Source organism: Pecten maximus, chromosome 14 (assembly GCF_902652985.1).
Source record: "Pecten maximus chromosome 14, xPecMax1.1, whole genome shotgun sequence".
NCBI lineage: Eukaryota > Metazoa > Mollusca > Bivalvia > Pectinida > Pectinidae > Pecten > Pecten maximus.
The window spans coordinates 23,654,232-23,668,692 of NC_047028.1; the positions used below are offsets into that span (position 1 = coordinate 23,654,232).

General features: G+C 35.6%; 1 protein-coding gene across 1 annotated transcript; it reads left to right on the forward strand.

Moving 5' to 3' along the window:
- The first annotated feature begins 1,385 nt into the window (after positions 1 to 1,385).
- On the forward strand, positions 1,386 to 9,585 carry LOC117342753 (uncharacterized protein At2g34460, chloroplastic-like). Its single transcript, XM_033904991.1, has 4 exons — positions 1,386 to 1,612; positions 5,636 to 5,846; positions 6,408 to 6,560; positions 8,791 to 9,585. Exons 1-4 carry the CDS (start codon positions 1,478 to 1,480, stop codon positions 8,940 to 8,942), a joined length of 651 nt encoding a protein of 216 aa, XP_033760882.1. The 5' UTR covers positions 1,386 to 1,477; the 3' UTR covers positions 8,943 to 9,585.
- The last annotated feature ends 4,876 nt before the right edge of the window (positions 9,586 to 14,461 follow it).

The window sequence follows — 14,461 nt, forward strand, 5'->3', positions numbered from 1 at the left end:
CAATACAGTGGTAACTTGTAAGTAAACAGTCACCATATAATCTACTCAATAAAGTTTATAATTTCCTCAACTTTTACATATGTATCACAGTCGCGACTTTGTGTATTGATTTTCCCCGTCGGACTCAAGTATTGGAGAGAGGTTTTCCCCGTCGGAATTTTTCGTGCCATTATAATTAGCCAATTAATGTACTCTATAGCTGTAATCCAAACGAATTGTTGATTACTAATAGTTTATTGTAGTCAGTGTTTATTACCAAAACAATGTCCATCGTGTTTTGATCGCGATTATTAGGTATTTTTGACAAAAAACTTAGTAAATTCGTCGTTTGACAGTAGGGCAGCCGGATATTATTGAGCATCAATCAAACACGGCAAGTTTATGAGATTAACGGATTACTGATGTGTATAAATGAAATAGCGCAGAATTCCGTGGGTATCATCATATTTCCGATAGTATGTTAAAATGTCATGTATCACTATAAAACATACCCCAGCCATGTCTTCACGCCCTTCGGGTAGATACTCCCCGTCGGATTTGTATATACTCCCCGTCGGATTCGTAACTTCCGGTATCACCCGGTGAAATGGCAATAAACAATTCTTTACATAAATTTCTCAAAATCCAGGATACCGACGGAAAATAAAATTCACTTTAAAAATAGTGTTTTGGTATGTCCATACTACAATGAAACTACAACATTAATGCTTTTCAAGAAAGTGGCTTAAAAAAAGTCCCATTGAAGTCCCAATATTCAAATTTCCAGAGTAAGAGGACAACAAATTCTGGACGATATTGCATAAATGAAGGGTGATATGTTGAGATGTCCATTATGTGATCCAACTACATATCATACTGTACATACCAAGAGTTGTCAAAGTTGGAGTTATGCTTTTTGAGTAACGGGTCTACACTCAATACCGCCAAGTACAATGTTGATAACGATGCCAGCGTCGACGCCAATAATGAAACACCATAGTATTGCTTTGTGATTCGTCGCAGGCGAGACAAAATCCCTCGGAGAGTATCTCAAAGCTCATGTGAAATATGAACCAGAAGATGAAACGGTTTATTACGAAAAGAAGTTTTAATATTAGTATTATGAGAACGCTATATTGTGTTGACATGAAATCTAAATGAATACTTTCCTCTAAATATCTTTTAAACCACCGCAGTGCAAATGGAAGGGGTCATGCCTTGTAAAATGTGTGCAGTATTCAATGACCAAGTAGCAGGTTACTGTCAATCACATCAACGGTATATGTTATCAAATATATCCATTGTACTGATAACAAGGTATATTAGTGTTGTGATAAAACGAGATACAGATTTACACGTACAGACATACCCACGCTGATATTTATCTCAAGTATATACAGTGCTATTATCTATGGCTATGACGATATACTTACTTATAGCGATTTACTTAATACATAATGACGGTAGGCTAATTTGTTTGTGAAAACTACGCTACATAATGAATTTGATAGTACTTGGAGCTACTGGACCTACCGGTCAGTTTGTTGTAAAACAGGCACTTGCTAATGGCCATTACGTGCACTCATTGGTGAGAAGCCCAGACAGACTCATAACTTCGGACAGACGACTATCGGTAAGTACGGTGTGTTCCCTGAACGCCTGCATATTTAGAACAATAGGCAGAGACATCAAAGGGAGGGTAATTATAGTCTGTTTCATACATGTTCTGTATTTACCAAGATATTTTACCTGTAGAAATCATTTGACAACTAAAGAAAACCAAAACACAAGCATATCAATTTGAAAAATTCTATAATATAGTATTAATCACATTGATATAGATAAGTTATACAAAAAGTAAGAACATTAGAATTCTGCAAGTTAATATATCTTTTCATAATTTGAAAACGACATTATCAGAATCTTTATTATAAATTGAGAACTACAATTATACACGTTAATGTAAATTTACACATTATTTTGATAGGAATAACATCATTAGAATCTTAATTATATAGAGCACTAGAAATGTACATGTATGCTAATTTAAAGATACACAGTTTGAAATATCACTATTATAATCATAGAATATTACATGTTAATATAATATCACATATTTTGGTAGGACTATTAGAATCTTACATTATGTTTATATAATATAATGTTATACAACGGACAAAATTGAAATCAATGAATATACACAGAAAACTGTAACAGGCATGCAAATACATGTATACATGTACACAGTTGGAACAAATCTACAAATTTATTATCACAGTGTAGTACAATACAAATACGATAAAGCACTGTCCATGTTACATCAGTACAACCTTGTCCATGTTACATCAGTACAACCTTGTCCATGTTACATCAGTACAACCTTGTCCATGTTACATCAGTACAACCTTGTCCAAAATGTTACATCAGTACAACCTTGTCCAAAATGTTACATCAGTACAACCTTGTCCAAAATGTTACATCAGTACAACCTAAGTGAAGAAATTCGGAGGCTGCGTCGGTGTAGGATATTATATGGTTCTCCAGTCTCTGTTTCTGAAGGACAAGGCGAGTGTCAATGTTTCTGTATTTCCTGGGTCGGGGTCCAGCGCAACGTTGAAGTCTAGTTATCTCATTAGTAGCCTGGCTGTATGTCCTTGAATGTCCGTATAATTGTGAAGATGTTAGGATGTGTATGGTGTACAATCTTTTTGAGTTTCCCGTGCCAGGCTTCTAAGTGGTTGGTCGTCCTTCAGGTCCGTCGTGGTCGTAGTGGTTCCCAACTGTTTCCACCTCTATCCACCGGTCAACAACGTAGTCTGTGAATGGCGTAACGTCAATGTGTAGGTCAGCTTCCTGGATGTCCTCTTACGTCTTCTACTTGGTGTAGTGGTACAAGTGGCAATACAGCTGCGCGGCGAACCAGTCTCCTATAGTGTCGTCGTTGCATGGGGTGAAATGGAAAAGCATCCCTTGATGTTGGTCCCCGGGAAGACGGTGAAGAGTCTGTCCCGATGTTGATGGTGTACATCTGTCTCATAACCTATTCCTAATAAAGTTAAAGTCTAACTGAGTATTAGCCAAAGATGGTAATAACGGTATGAGTACAAACAGTGGAATGATAAGTCCTGATGATAATTTTGAAGTTGATATAGATACATACATGTACATGTAGCTTCGGTTTTAATATCCAAGTGTCACGCCATCCGTAGCCTGGGTTACATTAACACAGCTCATCATTTTTACTGATCTCAGTAAAGTGAGCGGTTTTTACTTAACAACATCATTATCTTCAGTTATCAGATATCAGGTATCAGAGAGGCGTTCAAATGAGAAAAAAGAACATTTTGATTATAACTTGTATTAAGGAAAAAAGGAAAGTATTTGATATAATTTTTAGTTTGATGAAATTGATAGAATTATCAAAAGGTATTTTATGATATCAATTTCATTGAATTATTAATAAATATTAATTTCAATGAATTATCAATAAATATCAATTTCAACGAATCATTTATAAATACTAATTTGTTAATTATTGATATTTAATAATTTGATCATTATTAAATTGTTTAAATAAGTATTGACAATTATCATGTGCATAGTTAATTTCAATATATTGTATTTTTGTGCAGTATATTCATTGAATATTGACATTTGATTTTGATGAGAAATTCAATGAAAATTACAGGTAACATACACAGGTAAAACACAGGTAACAAAAGTGACTTCACCAGAACAGACTATAATTACTGTACAAACATAGCCAGTAGGGTGTTATTTCAAAATGTAGGCGTTCAGGGAATCAGCCGTAAGTACCCACAGGCGCTTGCATAGAAAATATCACTTTCGATTTTTATTTATTTTTTTATGACAGCGGTATGTGTAATGTACGGAAGCCCATTGGTGCCAAATGTTATATGTAAAAAAAAAAAAAAAAAAATATTGCGTTTAAACGCAATACTTTTGCGAATAAACGCAATACTTTTTGCGAATAAACGCAATACGTTTGCGAATAAACGCAATACTTTTGCGAATAAACGCAATACTTTTGCGATTAAGCGCAATACTTTTTGCGAATAAACGCAATACGTTTGCGAATAAACGCAATACTTTTGCGAATAAACGCAATACTTTTTGCGAAATAGCAAAACAGCAAGCTTCCCTGTCTGTTTCACGGGCATTGGGGAAGGAGTACGGGTCGGAGTTGACGTGTGTCTTGTTTCATTGTGACACATTCTCTACGTCAGTATCTCTATTTGTTCCTTTGTCTACTTATATCACCGTCGACTAAAGAGACCTATTAAGATGTATATGTGTTTCCCTACACGGAGCCAACCATCCCTCTACATCCATAATCTTTCTGTATTTACAGAACTGGGATTTTTAAATGGACATATCTTCATATTTTTTAATCAAGTGGATTCACCTGCGTACAGGCAGCTACGTGTCTGACTACTGTTAAAAACACATATTGTACATAATAGTTATGCAAGGGTCCAGTTGTCCAAACATGTCAAATGTAACTTTATCTTCATTCGGTTCATTTCCACATCAACATAATTGGATCAAAAAGATTCAAATTACATGTATGAAAGAGGTGCCACGATAGTTCAGTCGGTTTGAGCACAGGTGCCAGACTCGTTTTATAAAATAATAACATATAGAGTACATATACATGTAAATGAGAAAGGTTCTGAACTCCCCCAAGCTTGAAATCTGATGTATTTAATTCTAAGTACCGTAGCTTCGGTTGTATTGGGTGGAATTTTTCGAAGTAGGACTTAAATTGAAGAGAAATGGTCAATCTTTAAATTAAGCCATAACATGTTGTCGATTTCTCGATATAAGTTTACGAAATCGGGCGTGAAACTTCAAAATCCCCTCGATTTTGTTCAGTCGGACAAGTTGACGTATCGGGGTCACCACACTTTGACTCTGTTGGACATAGCTTTAAATACGAAGTCCACGGGTTATTAATCAAGAGGTACGCTTCATCAGATCACCGAGTACAACTATTACATACACTTACTTTCTGTATACGAGCACCCTATCGACGGCCCCGGGACTTTTTATGCATACTGATAGCAGATTTTCCCCTTGAGTAGCCATGTTGTGTCAGCCGCGGTAAATTTGAACAAGCATTCTGATTGGTTAAACTTATTTCTATAACCAATCAGAATGCTTGTTTGAGCGCTGGTCATATAACCTCCGATGAAGATCCTAGGTGCCATGGTTTGACGTTCCCTATACGCGTCGGTTTGTATTCTCGGGACGCTAGGAAACAGCCCGGTCTCTGCGGGCCTTGCTTTGTCCCTGGTTAAGACCTGATTGTTCTGGATGACATGCGAAGGCCTGTCTGTATGTTGTCAGTGATGTAGTCACCAACTACTACAATGAGACCTCGCCTCGAAAGAACCCTTCATGTTCACAGGGTGATAAACCCAACAGTAAACTATGTCAAGTGTTTATTCAGGGGTAGAGCACACATATGGATTAGTGTAGCCGTTTAAGATGCGATATTTGAGAAATACATTGATTCCCTATGCAATAATCCAAGGCGCACAAGAACTCAAACTTCAGGTCTAGTACAACAAACCGCATTGTCTGGTCCCATCAAAGAATATAACATCTGCATATGTTGCCTTTCCTTTTGCAGAAATCTAAAGTGAACATTTTCAAGTCCGAGGAAATATCACCACATTTACGCGGAAGTGACGCGGTAGTATCGTGTCTTGGAACCAGGAAGCTTTCGTTATTCGACAGATCAAAGATCACATTATACACAGAATCTCTACAGAGCATCATTGATGCTATGCGCATGACTGGTACGAAGCGGTTTGTCTGCCTGTCGTCATGGGGAACAAAACGTAAGGAAGCTTCCTCATTTTCTCAGTTCAATGTAAGATATCGAGTCCATGTCAAATGTATATCAGCCGTATGTTGTAAAATCCTTGATGATGCTAAACAATTTAAATGTGATTCACTTATTTTCAAATACGTTTAAGACTTGTGTATTTCAATAAGATGTTCCTGTGCAATCCTCTATACTCAAGGAATTGTTCGCTTTCGCTCTTTGTACCATTGGAAGTAATAATCAAAGATACATGACTAACTATTCCATCGTTGTCAGAATCCTAGCCAATCGCTAAGTTGATTTATTTCTTTCAAATATCAAAGAGGAGAGAGAACCAAGTTAAAATTAAGCCAGTTCATTTAACAGTATGGTGACCTCGAGGTAACTGTGCTATTCGTGTACCCAAAAGATTGCGGTGGCTATAACTTTCGACTTTTTGTCATGACAAAGAGCAAAAGTGAACGTAAGTCCTGGATTTTCGAAAATGCTTATGTGAATGTCGAAAGGGTACTTATCGTGATAAAACCATACGTATAGTCAATTGATTGACATATTAATATAATCATAAATCTAGGGCCGCCGGTTTTGGAGAATACCATGCGGATGTTTCCAATCGGAAAACTGCTGGATAACATGCTGGAGATGGAAGAATATCTGGAAAGGCATTGCTCCGATATAGACTATACTGTTATCAAACCTGCAGGTCTTCTGAACAAAGACACATCCGGTAAGCACTTCCGGTTCAATTATTAGTTCGTTATTTTCAGGTTAAAAATGTAAAACAGAAATCGACTCGCTATACTGGTACTATTACAATTTTGGATTTATTTCCAAACATTCCGGCAATCAAAATATAACACTAATAATAATGACTTGTTTTCCATCTCATGTTATTAGAAATTCATTATATTCACAAAGCGGGTTACAACAACTTGCTCATCGTCTTTCTAGGAGAAAACTTCTACTGTCTACAAAATCATTTAAAAACTAACATCTAGCCATTTTATTTTTCTTTCTTCTTCAAGTCTCAGTTAACTCACAATATAACCTCTTTACCAAATTTCCGACATCAGTTGGGCAATTAAAGATAAATTCCATCTATTATTCGACTCTGTAACTTACTAGACTACAAAGTATTTTGATCTCCATTAACAGCCGTACACAAGACCTATTTTTTTTTTTTTTTTTTTTTTAGAGAGAAAATCTAACATAACACTTGCCAGATTAAGATTAAAGGGACATCACGGTAAAAACGTTGTTATTTTCATTGAATGTACGTGTTTTGTTCCTTTCCAGTTATGTTTCTGCGCTGTCCCAATGTTCACAGTCGATCCCTATGTCCAGCTTGACCACTCGATGTAGTTGGGAATACCCCTCTAAATTTAGCGCGGAAATTATTTTTAAATCATCACGTGACTGTTTGGAAAACGAGGCAACACAAATATTCCATCTGGGTTAGTTGGATAACAATATTATACAGTGTTTTAAATGTTAAATTACATGTTCTGTATATCTTCCGGCACACATATCTATGTGTAAGCACTGTACATATAGTATAGTGACAGTAGCGATGTACTGGTACAGACTGTATAAATATAACTGAGTTTGTGTAACTATTACCGACTATGTGTAAATATAACTGAGTTTGTGTAACTATTACCGAGTTTGTGTAAATATTACCGAGATTGTCTTGACCTACTTTCCAGCAATCAAGCAGAATACAAGCAGTATCCGTATTACTGCTGTTTTCATTTTTGAACTGTATTGTACTGCTTCCCCAGTTTAATTCTAGGATTGTGTTTGACCCATTTTCATATCATTCTCTTCATTGCGGAAGCTGTTATCGTTTTCAACCGCAGTCGATTCACATTGGAAGCCATTTTATCGTATATATCACAAAATTAGCATATTTAGACTATTGATCAACGAATTGTGATAACCTTTTTATAATTAATAATTTATGTTTTTTATGTACATATTTCATCAAATTCGAATGGTTATTGTTCATAAGGATATTTTTTTAAAAGATGTACCCAATAATATGAAAAAAATACAAAATAAAAATTGGTTTACCGTGATGTCCCTTTAAGAAACACTGTAAATGTAGTACTTTAGAAAATGACATGTTTCTATCAAACTTCATAGATTCCGTCACTGTCAATGTGGACATCCTATTGAGGATTGCAGTAATTGTGTAGACCAGAGAATTAAACTGTACTGTAACATGAGTTTATACCACTAGGCCTGCAGCTTTTATTACGTGGAAGCAATGTCTTATCTATAGACGATAAGCTAACAGCAATACATGGTAGACACAAATAGATTTGGACCTGTTCCTTCTCCGCTCTCTCTCTCTCCCCAGTCCGTAGTTCAATGTGCGAAAATGTAAAATTAGTTTCATCATAATAAACCCGTTACCGGTCACGGTTTTATTCTTTTCCTGTATGTCGTAAGATACACCATGTATTCAAATATTTACCTGGTTGCAGTTCGCTTTTGTTTATTTTTATATTTATTGACAAAACCTTCTGACCAATCAAATGCTCGACGCAAACAAGGAAGTTTCGGTACAATTCATTAAGGTATGAACCACAAAATATATTCGATACAACCCAGAGACCTATATACTAAATATTACCGTACATAAACAGTTTTTACTACCAATCATTTCAAAAACCAAGATTTCTAAGGGTAGTAAAGAATATATGTTTAAGAAATATCCTTTATACGCTGTACCATATCTTGTATAATTTGAAAAAAAAAACCAGATGAACAATGCCCAAACGCATTACAATTCGCTGGTTGTGAAAATAAGCTTAAACCCATTTTACGAAAACAATGGTTGGCGCTAGGCTGCTGGTAGTTTCATTTCCTTGATGATTAAATATTTAAATGATATTGCTATGAAATCAATGTGATGCCGTAGTATAATATCACATTTCCATTGGTTGTTTCAGATCTACCAATACAGACGTCACACCTGGAACGCGTGCGAGGATGCAAGATGGCGATGCCCCGAGGTGACGTGGCGAGGTTTGCGCTGCAGTGCGTGGAACAAGACAGGTGGATAAAATCCCGTGTTTCTATTGGAATAGAGAGGCGGAAATAAAGTGTACCATTCACACTCCATAAGTGACCAAACTTTTATGACCGAACCATTTAGTATATGTCGATATTGCATTTCTTTTTTCTTCGCCTAGGAATCATAACTGTTATATTCTAAGAAATTAGATAAATAACCTTTTAATCATTGTCGAAAAATGTAAGAAATTGCCGGAAAAACGAAAGTTTACGCCTCAAAGACGGAAAAATGGCTAAGTCAACTTGTGGGCTGTAGTGTTTTGTTAGTCGACTTGCGGGGTGCAAACTTAAAAATCGGTTTTGATTTCCGTTCATTCCATCGCTAAAAAAGCCACCACATGCGCAGTGAGATTTGATATTGAATTATGGATAAAAAAAAATACTTTAAAATTCGTCTCCTGTAGCCGACAAAGATATTTTGATGAAATGAATCAGTGAATGCATCCCACAAGGATGTTGAGTGAGTACGGGCGGACAATACTCACGTCAAATTTGATGGATGTATAAAACCTGGATTATGTATCAGAATCATATTTTATTTGCGAATCAATAACAAATGAAAGCTGGTACGTGGTGTATGCACATCCAAGCTTGCTTAGCTTTATTTGTTAATTAAAGAAATTGTACCAAATAAAAGCAACGACAATTTCTATGACTATAGAAATTCTCAACATTCTATTATTATGAATATATCTGCAGGTTGGATTCAATTTTGACGATGAAACGGGTTTAATTACATAGCATCAAGATGACAATTGTGTGTATTGCGTAAGCCCGGAAAGGTAATCGGCCATTACAAAGGACCAGACTAGTGCTGAACTCCCGGAACGCGTACGAGGATACAAGTTGACGTGGCGAGGTTTGCCCTCCAGTGCGGGGAACAAGTTCAAGTTCAAGTTCATTTATTACTTTGAGTCTTACGACTCATCAGTGTAAACATATGATATACAGGATATTTACATATATACAAAATGTTAAATTGGCCACAGGAGAATGAACAAAGCAATAATATAATATAATAGTAACATCTATCAATATTATTATTGCAATATATATATATATATCTCATGCTTGTGATCGGCACTTATTTGCCGCTAACAGATATTTCCCAAGATTACATAAGTCTTTTAACATTATTTGTATTAAGTAATTGAGTAAGCTTATATACACTTGGATTATTTCTATAATAATATTTTAAATACTTCTGTCTTAAATCAGAATACCTAGTACAAACTAAAACAAAATCAAATTCGTCTTCTATATCATTAAGATTACATAGAGTACAAACTCTTTTACTTCTATCAATGCCAACATATCGCCCAGATTCACTATTCAACTTGTGAGCTGACAGTCTGAGCCGAGCAATTTCTTTCGTATAGCTGATATTAACTGATTTTGTTAGATACGATTGTAATAGAATTTTATCATTTAATTACCTGTAAAGCAAACCTTTCGACATATCTATAATAGCACTGTATCCATTTTGATTAAAAATGTCAAATAATCTTTCCTTAATTATTGCAAAAGTAAAATCGTTTCCATTCTGGGCGTCCCAAATATAACCTAAGCCTAAGCGATTTAATTCATCTTTGATTTCACAGACCCATTGGTCCCTAAATAGGAGCATATTTTCATAACACGATTTCAATATACAATTTTCAGTATTGAGCAATTGATACCAATATTTAAAAATTCTAAGTTTCCTTGTTATGTACAATGGATAACGGCCTAATTCGAAACATACCATCATATTTGGAGTAGATTTGCGCACACATAATTGACTATGCTACTGACATATGTATCAAACACTGCTAATTGAGTCTTAATATTAAAATACTGTTTCTTACATACCCTCATTAATGCAAATAGTGCTTTTCGACCTTGTTCATATATTTTTTTCTGTGTTTGTTTAAATTTTCCATTATAATTCAATAAAACTCCTAGATAGTTGAATTCATTCACTATCTCTAAACACACCCATCATATTTCCAATTTTCATTATCTTTCAATTTCCCCCCATTTCTAAAAACAACAATTTTGGAAGTGTTAACAGTTAGGCCCCACTTTGTAGTGTAATTAAGCAAGGAGTCTAGCATTTTTTGCAAGCCTTGGGGTGTTTCGGCAAAGATAACAGTATCATCAGCATACATAAGTAAGAATATGTTAATTAGTTGTAAGTCAATTGAAGGACAGTTGCCTTCTATAAATTGCATTTCAAAATCGTTCACATATGATGAAAATAACAGAGGAGACAAAATTTCTCCTTGAAAAAAAACGATATTACAGTCAAAAAAATCTGAGCAAACGCCATTTTTTTTTACACAACATCTCACATCTTTGTAAAGTGATCTGATAATATTTAACATTTAACCTTCGATGCGTTCTTTTATTAACTTGTACCATAAATTCTGTCTATTTATCATGTCAAAAGCTTTGGTATAGTCGATGAAACAGCAGTATAGACGTTTTTTACTTTTAAGAGTACGATTAATCAACGCCTGTTATGTAAATAAAGCATCTGTCGTTGAAAGATTCCGCTTGAATCCAAACTGAGCATCAGTTATCTTATTGTGCTCCATGTCGATTTTCACTAACCTATCATTTAATACAGACGTAAAAAGTTTACCAATACAACTGACGATTGAAATACCTCTGTAGTTATCAGGGTTACTTGGATCGCCTTTCTTAAATACTGGAACAATATTTCCAACTGACCATGTACGAGGATAAATACCTGATTTAAAAATATTGTTAAAAAGTATAACAAGACAAGGTACAAACACTTCAGAACAATGGATAAAATACTCATTGCACATTCTATTTCAAAACCTGTAATATCGACATCAAGTTCATCAAACACTGGTGTATGAATGGGTATGTCATCATACTGGTTCATATAATTATTAATACTTTCATCAGTTTTTATTTCAGAGGATGCAAGATTGCAGCCTGAAGTGTTTTTAAAATTCTTCTAGAGTTATCTTCTGTGAATTAACCGACTTCCTTTTTTCTGAATTGCTTATAAAGCCGTTTTGAGTTATATTTTCTAAGATATTCTAACATATTTCCCTGGTGAAGCTTATATTCACGCTTCAACTTTATTTCAAGTTTTTTATAAGACCTCTTGCAACTGACGAAATTTTCACGATTTTCGACTGATTTACATAAATTAAAAGTAGAGTGTTATCTTGTATTCTCTGAACATTTGCTTACATTGATTATTGAACCAATGCTTATCTTCAGTCACTGCTTTCTTATCTCTGACATGTTCTGTGACATTTGAACAACAGTATGGTGACATTAAAGTTTTTCCAAGATCTGAAAAATTATTTACAGCATTATTGATACCCCTTTCGCTAAGATCAGTGTCATTACATAGTTCAAATAGCTCAGTGGAATTTGCCAGAAGTGTTTCTTTGATCGACTGTTTTTCTTTCTCATTCCATTTTAGTTATTCTATAGGATTTGGATTCTATATCAACAGTTTCTTTCATAACGGAAAATAACGAAGGTAATGCGAACGACACAGGGGAGTGGTCAGAAAAATGATTAAATACACCAGATTCGAAATGTGCTTTGGACTTTATCAAAGCATCAGGAACTAAAACATAATCAATAAGACTGGCTCCATTGTTACTGAAAAACGTATAATGGCGATTACCATCACCAGCATGTCTACCGTTCAAAATTTTGAGACCAGTGGTTTTACAGAGAGACAAAAGTTGTCTTCCGAACTGGTTAACATAGAGGTCCATATTTGCCCGTGTACAAACATTAGAATCAGGGAGGTATTCGAATATACTGGATAATGCTGAAAATTCACTAACTTTATCAAAGGCAATATAGTCCTCAGATTGACCGGTACGGCTGTTAAAATCACCTATTGCTAAAACATCACCAAACTCTTTATATTTACCTAGTTTCCTCTAGTAATACAAACAGATCTAAATCATTCTTTGCATAGTATGTGCTATTCACAGGAGGGAAATAATTAACAATTACATAGATATCCCTTCTAGACGTATATGACAGTTTGATTACACTAATGCTGTCTATAACAGTTTCCCCTACACAACATTTCTCGCCTATGCAAGATTTGATATATATTACTATGCCTCCTCCTCTACCATGGAGCCTAGGTATGACACAATCAGTATACCCTGTGATAGAGATGTCATCTTCACTGCTAATCCAACATTCGTATAAACATACAATGTCATATTTACATAAAATGCTCAAGAAGTCTTGATCATTAAGTTTATCAACAAGTGATCTGCAAACGTTCCATGATAGAACGTTAACAGTAGGGAGTTCACTCTCCTCCTCATCCTATAAGTCTTTGGGATGGTTTCATCTGATGACGAGGTTGTCGTAGATTTGCCAAAAAAAACCGAGCACTGCTCCGTGGCGACTCGCTGTTGCTGTTAAAGCGTGAACGTTTAGTGGGTTGGGCATGCTCACTGGGAGACCCGTTAGTCGGACTTTGAGCAACGTCACTGTAAGTTCTGGTCTGTCGTGGGTTGATGTTCTTCGCTCTGACGTCACTGCTTACCAGGGGACCCGTGTACAACTTGCCCGTCCACAATGAGCTTGTCCCTGTCCCCGACAAGCTCGACCTTGTGGAACATGACACGTAGATAAAATCCCGTGTTTCTGTTGGAATAGAGAGGTGGAAATAAAGTGTACCGTTCACTCTTCAAGTGTAATGCTTTTGTTAAATTAAACGGAACTCCTGATCTTTTCATTTAATCAAATGAACTTCAATCTAGGCTTTTCTTGTAATCAAAAAGAGTCCTTCATCTTTGAACAAATCTTACCTCTGTGAGCTATGATATGGTTCGTCATTTCTTTTTGTCATCTTTGCGGGGCTTCATCATAGGAACCTACCAGCCAAATACCATGACGTGTTTAAATATTTAGCCAATTTGACCCCTGTGATTCATCGGATTCAAGCGAGCTAAAAAATTGACCTTGACCTCTAATCTGATGACCTTGACCTTTGGTCAGTTCACATCTTGTTGAGTTTTGATCAACTCCGTTTCATGATGACAAAATGTTCACCAGAGAAAAGATGCAAAATTTGACCCTAACCTTTGACCAAGATCCAATGACCATGACTTTTGTTCATTTGACTCTTTGTTTAATTCTGATCAATTTTGCCTCATCATGTCATAACTAGAGAAGCCGTTTATAGCAATATAGCCAAATTCTCCCTTTTTGGCCCAGTCCCACATGTAGCCCCAGAATTATGCAACCAGTCATATATGAGCGATACCTATTGCTTAGTTCCGCAGAAGACGTCATTTACAGCAGATATAGTCATACCGCTCCCTTTTGGCCCCGCCCCTCAGTCCCCTTGAGGTCAGCCTCACCATTTGTAGTTTTTTTCGTCCCTATCTTAACATGTTCCAAGTAAAATTAAGTTGAAATCCAATCAGTACTAAGCTGGTTTTGTTAAATTGTTGGCAAACGGAGGATGAACGATCGAAAATATCATGATCATGTATATGAAGAAACTTTAATGTTCTCTTCCCCTGTACAAACATT

Excerpts from the sequence above, each read along its gene's own strand:
- LOC117342753 (XM_033904991.1), top strand. The coding sequence starts at position 1,478 with ATGAATTTGATAGTACTTGGAGCTACTGGACCTACCGGTCAGTTTGTT. Across the intron at positions 1,613-5,635 it reads CTTCGGACAGACGACTATCG|AAATCTAAAGTGAACATTTT; the intron begins GTAAGTACGGTG and ends TTCCTTTTGCAG. Across the intron at positions 5,847-6,407 it reads GTCGTCATGGGGAACAAAAC|GGCCGCCGGTTTTGGAGAAT; the intron begins GTAAGGAAGCTT and ends TCATAAATCTAG.